Source organism: Gossypium hirsutum, chromosome A01 (genome assembly GCF_007990345.1).
Source record: "Gossypium hirsutum isolate 1008001.06 chromosome A01, Gossypium_hirsutum_v2.1, whole genome shotgun sequence".
Lineage (NCBI taxonomy): Eukaryota > Viridiplantae > Streptophyta > Magnoliopsida > Malvales > Malvaceae > Gossypium > Gossypium hirsutum.
Window position 1 is genome coordinate 109,481,341 of NC_053424.1, and position 12,246 is coordinate 109,493,586.

Sequence of the window (12,246 nt, forward strand, 5' to 3'; positions counted from 1 at the left end):
TTCTAGAACATTCAACTAAGATAACATTAATTATAATTAATGAGGATTTAAATCCGACTTTGATACCTCTTTACCATTTAATTAAGATTAACATATCATATCTATAATTAATACACCATTCTTACTTTTTATTTAATGTACAAAATTAAAAGAATAAATTAAAATAGGGATAAATTTCAAAACAATATATTAATTTTGATCAAATGTGTAAGGTTATGTATAAACTTTGATTTTGTATAATTTTATACACGAAATTTTCATTTGATTCAATTTTCACAAATTACTAACATAATTATTAATATAAAATCATTCCACATTCATATATATATATATATACAAATAATTTAATGTATCAAATTATAAATTAGATGAAAATTAATGTATAATTCGTAATTTCCACCTATTAATTATTATTAAGTGAAATATAAGTAGAGAAATCTACAGTTGCAACATAAATACATGCATATAATATATTGAAAGTTGAAATAATATATGGTTAAAGAGTGGAGATCAATGGATGAAACCAATGTCAATAGAAAGACTTGTGTTTATAAGATTTATCCCCTCATTACCCTTTTGTATTTTTGCAATTATTAACAATGGGTTTGAAACTTTTGACTTATATAAGGCTGCTATACATGTAATTAATGACATTGTTGGATTGGATCTTCAGGATTTACTATTGAATATTATATCACTTGGTTCTATAAATTAAATCTATTAAAATAATAGTATCCTTTCATCATCTTAATTTTATTTATGAATTTTTCAACATTCAACTCTACCCTAAAAAAGCTTCAATCCAGAATTAATTTATTAATTGAGGTAATCGAGAACTAATCACCTCTCGAATGTGATGAGAAATGGAAATTATAAAATTTAACAGCTGACCCATTTGCTTTCTTTAATCCCCCATTTTATAAAATCTAACTCAAACTTGCGCAAAACAAAATTCCAATAACTACTCAAAATAAATCCATCTAATATCATACTATGGATTCCAAACCTTCATTGCAACTCGCCTGACACATTTGATACAAATTCCCAATCCTTTTTCTTTTATCATTTTGATTTCGCAAATAACACTAAATTATTATCACACGTCTCACGCCTAAATTTTTTTATTTTCTTTTATTACATATAGTTTCGGTTAAATTCTACTATACTTCACAAAAGTTTTGAATTAAGTCTCAATTTGATGAATTTTAGTTTTTTTACTTCTCAAATTCATCAATTGTAATCCCTATAATTTTAAAATAATAAACTTCTAATCTTTACCCAAGCAAAAGTTGTTAAATTCAATTACCAACACAAATCTTGTACTATACTTACAATTGTAAATTTAACTCATATTTTTCAATTGAATCTTAATACAAATGACAATTGTTAATCTATTAATTAAATTTTTAGTGAGTAATATATAAAAATAACAAACTAACATAACATTACACATATAATAATATATTTAGCGCATCAAATTTTAGAAATAATTATCATATAGGGAGAACTAAAATTTTAAAATTTTAAAAAGTGCCAAGGACTAAAAATAACCAAATTAAAATATAAGAACTAAATCCACAACTATGGGTACTAATAGCGAAATTTAACCAATAGTGTTCTATAATAATAACATTTGAATGGGTGGGCCTACCTAACATATAGGCAACAGGTTAATGAAGATTTAAAGAGTTGGACCCAAAGAGTAACGGTCCTTTAAAGCAAACTACCAAACAAACAAATTAGTTTTTCATAAACCAGATTAGACAAAGATCTAAATAAAAATCTTTCACTTTTTAAAATTTTATAGCACCATTTCAACACACAATAATAACAGCACTATTACTCGGACACACCATCCATCTTCAATTTTCTTTTTACTATCTCTCATCTTTTTTTACTTACTAAACCATTCACTACATCACTACTAAACAGAATCTTTAGCTAGTTTTCATACCCAAATTGCTTTTATGTGAAACAAAAATAAATCTAAAGTAGAAGCACAATAAATGAAAAAGGGTACCCAAAAGAACATACAGAACTAAATTTTCTTTCCTCTTTTCTTCAATTTCAAATGATAAAAAAAATAAACCATAAGCTATTTGTTGAATTGTGTCCCCTCAACCGCTAGTTAAAACCCAGAGACTGAACTATTTACCCCCACATCCTTACATTGCAGACATAATATAAACCTATTCCCACCCTCTCTCTCTCAATCTTGTTTTTATACCTTAGAAAATCCTATGTTAAAAACCCAGGTAGAACATAGGATTGGATCCGTTGTAACTTATTCCAATCCACTGTCACTGATGATAAAAGGCACATCGTATTTTCATCTCAATATATAAAGCAAAAAAAAAAACACACAAACTGGGTAGAAAAGGGATAGCCACTTCACCCATGCATTCAAATTTTATCAAGTGGATTAAACATTTTGACGAGTCCAAGCTGCTCCGTTGGAATCCATTGAGCTCGATTCGGATAAGGCATCACCATGAGTCCCATTCTGAGAGTGACTTAATGACTGCATTAGCTGGGAAACTTTTGCGGATGGTTTCAATTTCATGTACTGCAGAAAAAAAAAATTAATAAGCTTTTTTAGGAGATGGGATATAAGAGATTTCAAAAGAATAGCAGAATCTAACTGCACAAGAAAGTTTTGACTACCTGCTCAAAAAAGGCACTAATCTCCTCTTCTGTAAGACCATCATCATCTTCAGCATTCTCTTCCCAACCAAGGGAACGTAAAAACGCAGCCTCTTCCTCATCAGGATAAAGGTACGCATCAGGTCTCGAATGCTGATCTCCATTGCTAGAACCATGCTGAGGCTCAGCATAAGCATCTCCATTCAAGGCCACTTCACTCCTATTTTCAGTTGGCAAGTCAGCAATTGAGATCTCTGATGATGGAACACCCCCATCCAGCAGAGCAACAGAAGTGCTGGAATCTTCAGTGCCAAGTTCATCAGACTTCTCTGAGACAGGTGGTGACACAGTAGAGCCTGAATCAAGGACAGAGGAAGCAGAATTCGAAGTAGATTTCTTCTTTAAAAGATTGAAGAAGTCATTCCTACTTTGGGCTTGAGCAGTTGCTCTCTTCTCCATGGTCATCCGTAATGGAGTCTGATTACGCTCAGCGGTGGCAGGCCTGGGGCTATTGCCTGAACCCCTAAAGGGAGCAGATGCAGCAGTTGATTGAGTGATGTTTATTGGACTATTTGCAAATTTGTTGCTTCCATTAGTAGGACTCAAGTTATCCCTTGTGGTTATTGAGGAAACACCATTTGATTCTCGTGATGGTTTGAGTATAAGAAGCCTGCTCTCATTAGAAACCTTTTGACTGTCAGATCTTGAAGTTCCACCACGCGTGGAACTAAAAGAGAGTGAAGGATGCAGCTGCTGTCCAACTTTAGGCCTTGATTTCTCTGAAGGACTGACCACCTATTGAGAAAAACAAGAATAATATGCAAAAATTTCAACAATTTGGTAAGAAAATTAGAATAATATCACTAACACAGTATAAACCAAATTTCTCCATTTCTTTGCTCATTCCCTTCTAAGAAACTTATATCTATTCGATAAAAAATTTAATTTACAATACCTAGGGTGAAGCAGTGCTACCTTGTTGCAACTAGCAAATCACCACGATGTGTTCTTAATAAGAAAATACATAAATAGAGAAGCTTAACAACAGCTCACCAGAGTTTTAGGCGTCGATACTGTCACTAAGGGAATTAGTTGCCTCGACTGTTTGATAGCCAGCTCCTCAAGCCTTTGAGTTTCAACATTTAACTACATCAAGGAAAACATCAGATCTTGTTTCAGCACTAATATAATTGCTAAAGTATAAACTTAAGAACGGAACAATAGTTCAAGTTACCAAGGGAGGTGTACGAGCACGAGAGGGCCCCTGAGCCACTGCTTCAGCCATATTAAGGCCTGTCATCGTAGTTGGAGTTGAGCCTGCAGGAACATTTTGTGAAGCACCTGCAACACCTCTGCCACTGTTTCCAACACCTACTGGGATGTCTGCCAAAGCTGATGTCCTGCCATCACTGCCAAGGACAGGTGAGGTACCCACTGGCAAGCTCTGCACAGGATTAGTCAAGCCCGGAGACAAAATCCTTCCTACTTCAGACCCAACTTGTCTTACTTCAGCACCAAGTGAAGGAAAATCACGTTCAAATGCAGATTTATTACCAACAGCAGCAACTGTGCTAAGTTTACCATTACCACTGCTATGATGGCTTTTGCTGGTGCCACTTGATTCATTTGTTGCTTTCCTCGGCCATGTGTCACTGTGCTTCCCAGTTTTCAAAGACTGAGAACGCCGCAATACATCCTTCTCAAACATACTTGGCAGCAGATTATCCAGAGAATCAGGATAGTTTCGGTTCCTATGGTCACCGAGAACAGCATTCTTCCTATCATGGTAACCATTACTAACCTTTTCCCAATCCCTTTCCCTGTGGCCTTTACCAAAATTGCTGTAAGACCATGAGTCAGAAGCACCTTTGCTACTAGAACTCCTCCTAAAATAGGCAGAACTGGCCCTATCCAAGACAGATGTCCGGCCTATGTCACCATCACTGTCAACAGACAACTTATTTCTGGCATGCGTCAATGCAGAATGGTTGTCTATAACAAAATAATAGAATCAAAGATTAGAATTTAGAAATTTACTTCTAATTTTGATTGAAAACAATGACAAGGAAATAATTTTCAAACTTAGTTAAACTGTCAAGTACCATCTGAAACTAGGTCTAAAAGTTGCAGGCAACTACACAGAAAAATTAACTTCTAGAGACATACCTCTAAATGTAAAATGAAAAGGAAACTTGTAAAATTTTACAATATCATCCTCTTTTGACAAGCAAAATGAAGATACCATATGCATCATGAAAAATGAGGAATGTATTACAATAGTTTGAGTGCTATATGCATCATCAAATGCTACTATTAAATCTATCCTAAAGATAACAACCATCAGACTTATCAAGGCCATAATGCAAGAAACAAATAATACAGATACAAACTAAAATTACCTGAATGTGAATATGATGATGATGATGATGTAAACTGATTATTTGAATTGCCACTACCAGTAAGGCTACCACTGCTCTTCAACCATTCCGGTACCAATGAAGGCTCACTTCTTTCCATAACTCTTGCCAAACATGATAATAAAGAAAGAAAAATTTTCCAATTCTGTTTCCCTTTTCTCCAGATTATAACTTCTCAATATTCCCAAAAGTGTTATGTTCCCTTAAATCCAGTTTCACTTACCAAATAGCTTACTTAACATGAACCTCAAAGTTTCTGAAAACTATAAACCAAAATCTCCCAATTCCAAAGTTCTTCTGTTTAAACTGTAACTAGGGTTGTGTTTTGTGTTCCTCCTATACAATATACTCTCTTTAAGAATATTAAATCAGCCAATCAAGTCAACCAATTCAAAGAAACTAGAATTATGGCATTGCTGAGCAATAAAACATACTTGAAGATTTTCCAAAAAATTCTTCTCAAAAATGGCTACTCTGTGAAAAAGCGCTTCTGCAATTAAAAGGACTTGGTCATTTGTTGTTTTTCCTTTGTATTTCAATTTCAATAAAAAGGCTGCTTCTAGGGTTCTTCAAAACTCAAACAAGAACAAACTAAGAAGATGACAGTTTTACCCTTTCAACAAGAAAGTACAAAACGAGGCGGCTCTGTATGAAAGAACCTAGACCCAATATGGTAAATAACCAGAAAAATTGAACCCTAAAACATTCCTATACCATCCTTTCAACAAACCTTCTCAAAAATCCAGGTTTATTTTTCTTTTTTCCTTTTTTTTCTACTATAACAGTAGAGTAACAGAGTAAAAAAGGAAACGAATTCTCAGATTATCGTAAGGATTATCAGTCGCTAACCATCTAAATCACCGAAGACAGATTTAAAAAGTAAAAAGAACCTCAATCGTACGGCTCTTGACGCTTCGGCGTCCTCAATTCTCTTGCGGTGTGCGTCAGCGAATCAATTCAAAAGAAAGAAAGAAAAAAACTATCAGAAACCAGAAGGAAAATAAGGAAGTAAGTCAAAATAAACAGGTGATTTTTTTCCGGTATTTTTGGCGTTAAGGAAACGGATGAAACGACGTATTATTTATGGTGTGAACTTCTGGAGAGAGGAAAATGCTTTGGAATTGCGCCGGTGAAGACTGGAAGAGAAAGGGTGCAAATTTTTCTTTCATATATATGAGATGGAAACAAAGGGAATAAAATATTAATATTATAAGAAGTGCAATTTTTGTGTACTTCTTTTTCTTTTGTTTTTTTAATTTATTTTCTTAAAAGATATTATTATTTTGGATTATCCTCTTGCTCACGATTATTGTTGGAGTAAAAAAAAAATTTCACAAACATATTTCATTTGTTTTTAGACATAGTAAAATAATAAAAAAATTGATAATAAAAGTGTTTATAAATTAAATTAAATTGTTTTTTAAATAAAATTTGAATTTGATCTAACTAATCCTGTTTTGTTTTTATTTAAGTTTAATTATAAAAATATATAATTATTTAATACAGAATATAACACATTACCATGTGTGCTTTTTGTTTTTCTAGAATTTTATATTTTTTATTCCACTAATAATATATAAATTTATTTTTATATTTTTAAAATTTTAAATAAAAAAAACAAAATGAGCCGAAATTAAAAAATCTAAGTCCAAGTTGAACCGAAGTAGATTGAGATACTATTTACGGAAATTTTTATTTTATCGACTTTAAACAAAATAATTATCCTATTATCGTTATTATAAAAACGCTTCTTCTTTCTTTTCTTTTTTTTTTTGGTTTTATGTTACCCTTCAAAAAAAAAAAGCACCTAATAAATAACAATAGACCTAATCATTGGCCGGACCACTCGGCTTACTCAAAATGTGAGAAGGTTTGAACAAAAATATAGGCCCGAAAAATGGGCTTAGATAAAAAATAAGACCTGTTTAAAAAATGGGTCAGGCCTCAAGTAAATTATTTTTTGTCCAACCCCAGCCCGGCCCAAATCCACTAAAGGACAAAAAAATTATGGTTTTTTTATTGTTTGGATATTGTATAAAACTTATTTTATTATTAATTTTGTTATTATTTTAATTATTTTAGAGATATTTGCTTGTTAAGTTGTATCTAGCTTAATATTATTTAAGTATACATATTTTTTAAAATTTATTTTCAAATTGTTGAGAAATATTTATTTTGATGTTTTTAGTATTTTAATGTATTATATATTTTTTAAAATTATATAAAAATAATATAAAAATTAATATGGGCGGGCCGGGTCAAACTTGGGTTTTAGTATTTTTATCCCGGTAGAGCTTAGGTAAAAATTTAGGCCTATTTTTTGGGTCAAGTCCGGGCCTAATAAAAGGACTTAAATTTTTAGTTGAACCAGGTCCTGCCCATGCTCACTTCTAAACAACAACCGTGACTCTTGATTTTTATATCGGGTCAAGTCGAGTAGAGCCAAACCAGGTTGACTTCTTTTCTATTTATCGCACGGATTTGGTGGCCCATTGGTCATGCAGGTGCGAAACTCCCTCCATAAGCTAAGGGAAAAAGAAGAAAAAGATTTATTAGATTTGTTTGTTTGGTTGTTTTTTTTTTTTTAAAAAAACTTCCTCGCACCTACTCAAAACTCAAATCATTTAGGAGGGCAAAATGGAATGGAATGAAAACATCTTAATCACCAATAAATCAATGACTGAATTTTCTCATTAACTTTTTTCTCCAGAAAATTACGAAATTTTGTAAATGTTAAATTTAGGTATATACCAAACACAAATTTTTTAAATCTTTTTAAAAGAAAAAACTTTCTATATATTTTAAATATTATTACACTATCAATTGATACGATCATTGTTGTCAATATAGGACATAAAAGAACATATATGATCAAAACCTATTGTTGTCAATATAGGACATAAAAGAATATATATGATCAAAACCTATATTGATATTATTCAAAAAAAATTATTAGACTTTATTAAGTCTTAAAACATAAATATTCATATACAAAAACTTTAAACAAAATGGAAAATCCAAATAGCAAAGCAGGAAACAACTACTGTACCACAATGGAAAGGCCAATTAATTTTTTATTACTTTTTCTTTTTCGTTTTTCTTTCACTCCTGCGGAACATGGAATAGGTGTATAATTGTCGACAAATTTCACCATACGAACAAAAGAAATGTAGGCAGCATCAAGTGGAAACTTCAATCTCCAGATTTGTCACCATATGAACAAGGATTATAAAAAGTTGTTTGAATCAGCAGTAAGCAGTAAAATAGTTGTTTGAGCACAATCAGGAAGACTAACCTTGGTCATAGAGATTTTTCTATTAATACTACTGACTTGCATTCGCGCTACCAGTGAATTTGTGCAGGCAATGTACCCCTGTAAGCATCTGAGACAGCTGCAGTAGTTTCGGAGAGACTGACTCTCATCTCGGAAATTTTGGATTCGACATGTTGTTTATATTTCGAGAGAGAAACGACCAGCATAAAGAGCTCGCGTGCATGCATCTGAGTTTCCTCTTTACTTTGCTGGATTGCTTCTTGCAACCTCAGCTGTGAAGCCTTTGTTGAGAACAAAAAAAAAAAAAAAGATAATGTTAATTAGGGATCATTGAGACACTCCTATATGGTCATGACCCTTATTATTTTATGATGATAAAAGCTGCTTTAACCGATGAGGTCGACAGAAGAGGCCTACCTTTAGAATCTCTGCTGCTTCTCTTTCTGTGACATCCAATTTATGAGCCTCAATTTGGATATCCTCAACCATTTTCTTAGCTTCTGCTGTGGATCTATCACCATATTCTTGCATTTCCTTCTTTAACAAATTTATTTGGGCTTCAACCTAACAATATGGTAACAAAATGTCATTCTCTAACACTGGTCCCATGTGAACTACAAGGTAGAGCATTTTCCGACATTAGCACTATTCAAATGTAGAAAACCTACTCTAGCATAACGGGTTAGGGGAAGAAAAAATAAAGGTCGAGACAGAATATAGTATTATTAACACAGCGAGTTCTGTGCCAAATTTAAGAATTACTTGGATGCTATTTCATTGGTTGTGCAAATTGTTCAACAATTAAAAAATCATGGAAAGCCAAAGTTTTCTTATTGAGTTCATAAAATTAAAAAAAAAAACAGAAGGAACCGAACATAATAACCTAATTAAACAACAAAAACAAGTGAGAGGATGTGAAAACTAGTGCAAGCGTCATCTTGCAAAGCCTGCATGCTTAGATACCTCAAAGTGGAAAAAACAAAGATCTAGACCATCACCTAACCGAAGCTTGAAGCCTTAATCCAACATGTAAGACAAGATAAAGCCTCCATCTGAATTTCAGAGTTTTGATACTATAGGCCATAAGGGGCTGAGTTATCAAGAATAAAGTTTCAGCCTTGGAACATTATATGTTTGTGGACAATATCTGCACCAGACAAGCATGAGCTGCTTTTGTTTGATCCACATACCGTATCTTTGTTACATGGCCCAGAAAGTATGGTTTACAGAATAAGTCCTGACAGGAAAAATACACGCTAACCATGACATGCACCAAAGGAAGTAGAAGAAAACGATAATATCTATTCACTACTTTCACAGATTGAAGACCTGATTTCAAAGCACTTACTTCATCAATATGGGATTGTAGCACAACAATACGATATTTTTGGTTCTCAATCTTGATATCCATTTCTTTTGATTGTTGCTGAAGAATAATCACGTCTTCAAACTTCTCCTTAGAACCCTTCCTTATTTTCTCAGCATAACTTTCCAGCTCAGATTTAAGTGTAGCTTTGTAGTTGATCCCGATCACCTCAGCAGGTGTTGAGCCTTTAGGATTCACCTCATACTGGAAACCATTACCAAGCTTTAACCTGAACACCACAGAGAAAGTGATAGCAGTCCTATTACTTGCTACCAAGCACTAGGTAAAAAGCTGCATAATTTGACAACATGCTCAAGTTAACAAATTTAATAGACTCTACAGAACAAAACCAGAGAAGATAATCTTGAGCAGAATGAGAAAGGAAACTTATCCAAAACCCCAGGGTCAGAGATCAGAACAACTCTCGGGCTCAAAATAAAGTTGCTAAAACTGAGCAAATTTGTTCAACCAAACACCTAAGGGGGTCAGCTTTCAAGGGCATGCATACAACAAATTGTTTAAAATGTGGAGTATCATTTATCCAAAAGTTTTCCCACCATAGACTCACCTTCATTTTCAGGAATCATTCCTTAATGCTAAAAACTCGGGCATTTAAGTTCCACTTTATAGCATAAAGGAAGAAACCCCTAATCTTCAGTATTGATATTCTTAGATTTCAACTAAACTTATTAGTAATAAATAAGAAATCAAATTCCACATCACATGCATGAGCAATAATTGTTGGAAAGATATCATTAGAAGTAACACAAAAGCAAAACTAAAGCTCACAAAACCTCCTAATTGCTTGGTTGCAATCCATTGCAAGCGCGACAAGCTCCTTAAATTTCTGCCCAATAGTAGAATCAAGATCCCAAGACTTATCTTCCCATGAATTCCTTGCAATTTCTGCCTCTGAAATATCCCTCTCCACAGCCTGCATCTCCCTCTTCATCCTCTCTATATCTCTGGCATTAAAAGTTTGTAACTCCACTCTCTTTTTAAACTCCTCATTCTCCTCGCAAATTCGCTTCGTCTCCTCTTCTTTCGCATTCAACTCCTTCTCCTTTTCCTCCAACACCTGCTCCATTGCATCAATCCTCCCCGTAAACTCTGCAATCATAGCATGAAACTTCTTCACGTCTTCCTCTAATACGTTCTTCTCCTTCTCTAACGCTTCCCTCTCCGTTGGCCCCGTCCTTAATGCCTCTGCTTTTGCCTCCAGTTCTCCAACACTCTTTTCCAAAGCCCTGTTGCTCTCCGCCACGTTTTCCCTCTCCTTCTCGACCTTCTCCATAAACTCCTTGTCTAAAACCTCCAGTATATCGTCCTCTCCTTGTATATATCGCATATAACTCTCCAATGCATATTCATTCATGCTATTATTTTGAGCAAAATAACTTGTGGAATTCTGAGATATATGTTCATTGAAGATTGCTAGTTGGACCAACCAGTGAAGGATACCAAGCCAGTTAGGCCAGTTGTGTAGGGAATTAGGGGCACGGAATGTGGATTTGTTGAATTTGAAGGGGCAATTAAGGGATCTGAGGAGGAAAGATAGGTCGTCTTCGAGTTTGGAGCAAGGGAAATCGATCATGGAAAGAAGGTATGTGAGGATATTTGAGAGGTCCTTGGCGGAAGGGGCCTGAGAAGTTTTGGTGGAAATAGGATGAATGGAATGGGAGGATAAGAAGGCATTGATGGAGCGGATGGTGGCCACTTGGAAGGCGCGATCGGAGTAGGGTTCGGCGGCGGAAATGGCGCGGCCCATAGCAATGGAGGAGGGCCGGCTGCTGGCATCGGAATCACGCGACTGTTGTATTAGCGGAGGATGGAAGGAACCGGTGGCACGGCCGCGCACGGTGCCCCTCATTTTCCTCGGTCTAGGCAAGGCGGTGCTTCGTTATTTTGAATTCTTCCTTTCACTTCGCAGCGTTTTTTCTTCTTCTTTGGGCTAGCTTTCACATGTTCAGCTTTTTATTTCCCGCCTAAGAGGTTTTGTTTGAAACTAGAAAGTGACAGTTCCCATTGGGACCGACAGTGAGGCCAACGATGTCGTTTTATTTCCATTTTTTATTGCATATGCTTAAACATTGTATAATTTTAAAAATCTAAAATATAATTATTTAATATAAATTAATACAAATTTGATTAGTGAATATATATGTTATCAACAAACAATAAATAATCAATTTTTTATTAGTTATGTAATTATTTGTGGATGAAATATATAAGCATAAAATTATGTTATAATGATAATTGTGTTAATAATTTGTGAGAATTGGCTTAAATTAATATTTCATGTATAAAATTATACAAAACTGAAAATTCATGTATAAATTTACACATTAAACAAAAATTCATAAATAATTTTAAGATTTATCCTTAATTTTTTTTATCAAAGTTTGAATCGAAATTAAGAGAGATTTAGTATTTTTCCACCTCATGATTTTAATGAAATATGATTAATGTAAATATGATTAATGTAACAATTTGTATACATTCAAGGTTTGATTTACTACACATTTTTTCGGAGAATATAATTATTT

The 12,246-nt window shown here is 33.7% G+C and overlaps 2 protein-coding genes across 5 annotated transcripts; both read right to left on the reverse strand.

Annotated features, from left to right (window-relative positions):
* Window positions 1–2,031: 2,031 nt before the first annotated feature.
* LOC107925459 (uncharacterized) lies at window positions 2,032–6,235 on the reverse strand. 2 transcript variants are annotated; one of them, XM_016856156.2, is made up of 6 exons: window positions 5,951–6,231; window positions 5,043–5,550; window positions 3,878–4,635; window positions 3,697–3,789; window positions 2,665–3,438; window positions 2,032–2,566 (listed from the first exon to the last, which is right to left on the reverse strand). In XM_016856156.2, the coding sequence occupies exons 2-6, from the start codon at window positions 5,158–5,160 to the stop codon at window positions 2,423–2,425; spliced, it is 1,887 nt and encodes a 628-aa protein (XP_016711645.2). In that variant the 5' UTR covers window positions 5,161–5,550; window positions 5,951–6,231; the 3' UTR covers window positions 2,032–2,422. The 2 variants fall into 2 exon arrangements, with proteins under 2 accessions (XP_016711645.2, XP_016711644.2); XM_016856155.2 differs by having other exon boundaries at window positions 5,043–6,235.
* A 1,763-nt stretch (window positions 6,236–7,998) lies between these two features.
* LOC107925370 (kinetochore protein NDC80 homolog) lies at window positions 7,999–11,679 on the reverse strand. Of its 3 annotated transcripts, XM_041112849.1 has the most exons (5): window positions 10,495–11,676; window positions 9,683–9,929; window positions 8,752–8,898; window positions 8,356–8,615; window positions 7,999–8,257 (listed from the first exon to the last, which is right to left on the reverse strand). In XM_041112849.1, exons 1-4 carry the CDS (start codon window positions 11,568–11,570, stop codon window positions 8,403–8,405), a joined length of 1,683 nt encoding a protein of 560 aa, XP_040968783.1. In that variant the 5' UTR covers window positions 11,571–11,676; the 3' UTR covers window positions 7,999–8,257; window positions 8,356–8,402. The 3 variants fall into 3 exon arrangements, with proteins under 3 accessions (XP_040968783.1, XP_016711521.2, XP_040968785.1); XM_016856032.2 differs by having other exon boundaries at window positions 7,999–8,615; XM_041112851.1 differs by lacking the exons at window positions 7,999–8,257; window positions 8,356–8,615; window positions 8,752–8,898 and adding an exon at window positions 9,333–9,571 and having other exon boundaries at window positions 10,495–11,679.
* Between the last annotated feature and the right edge of the window lie 567 nt (window positions 11,680–12,246).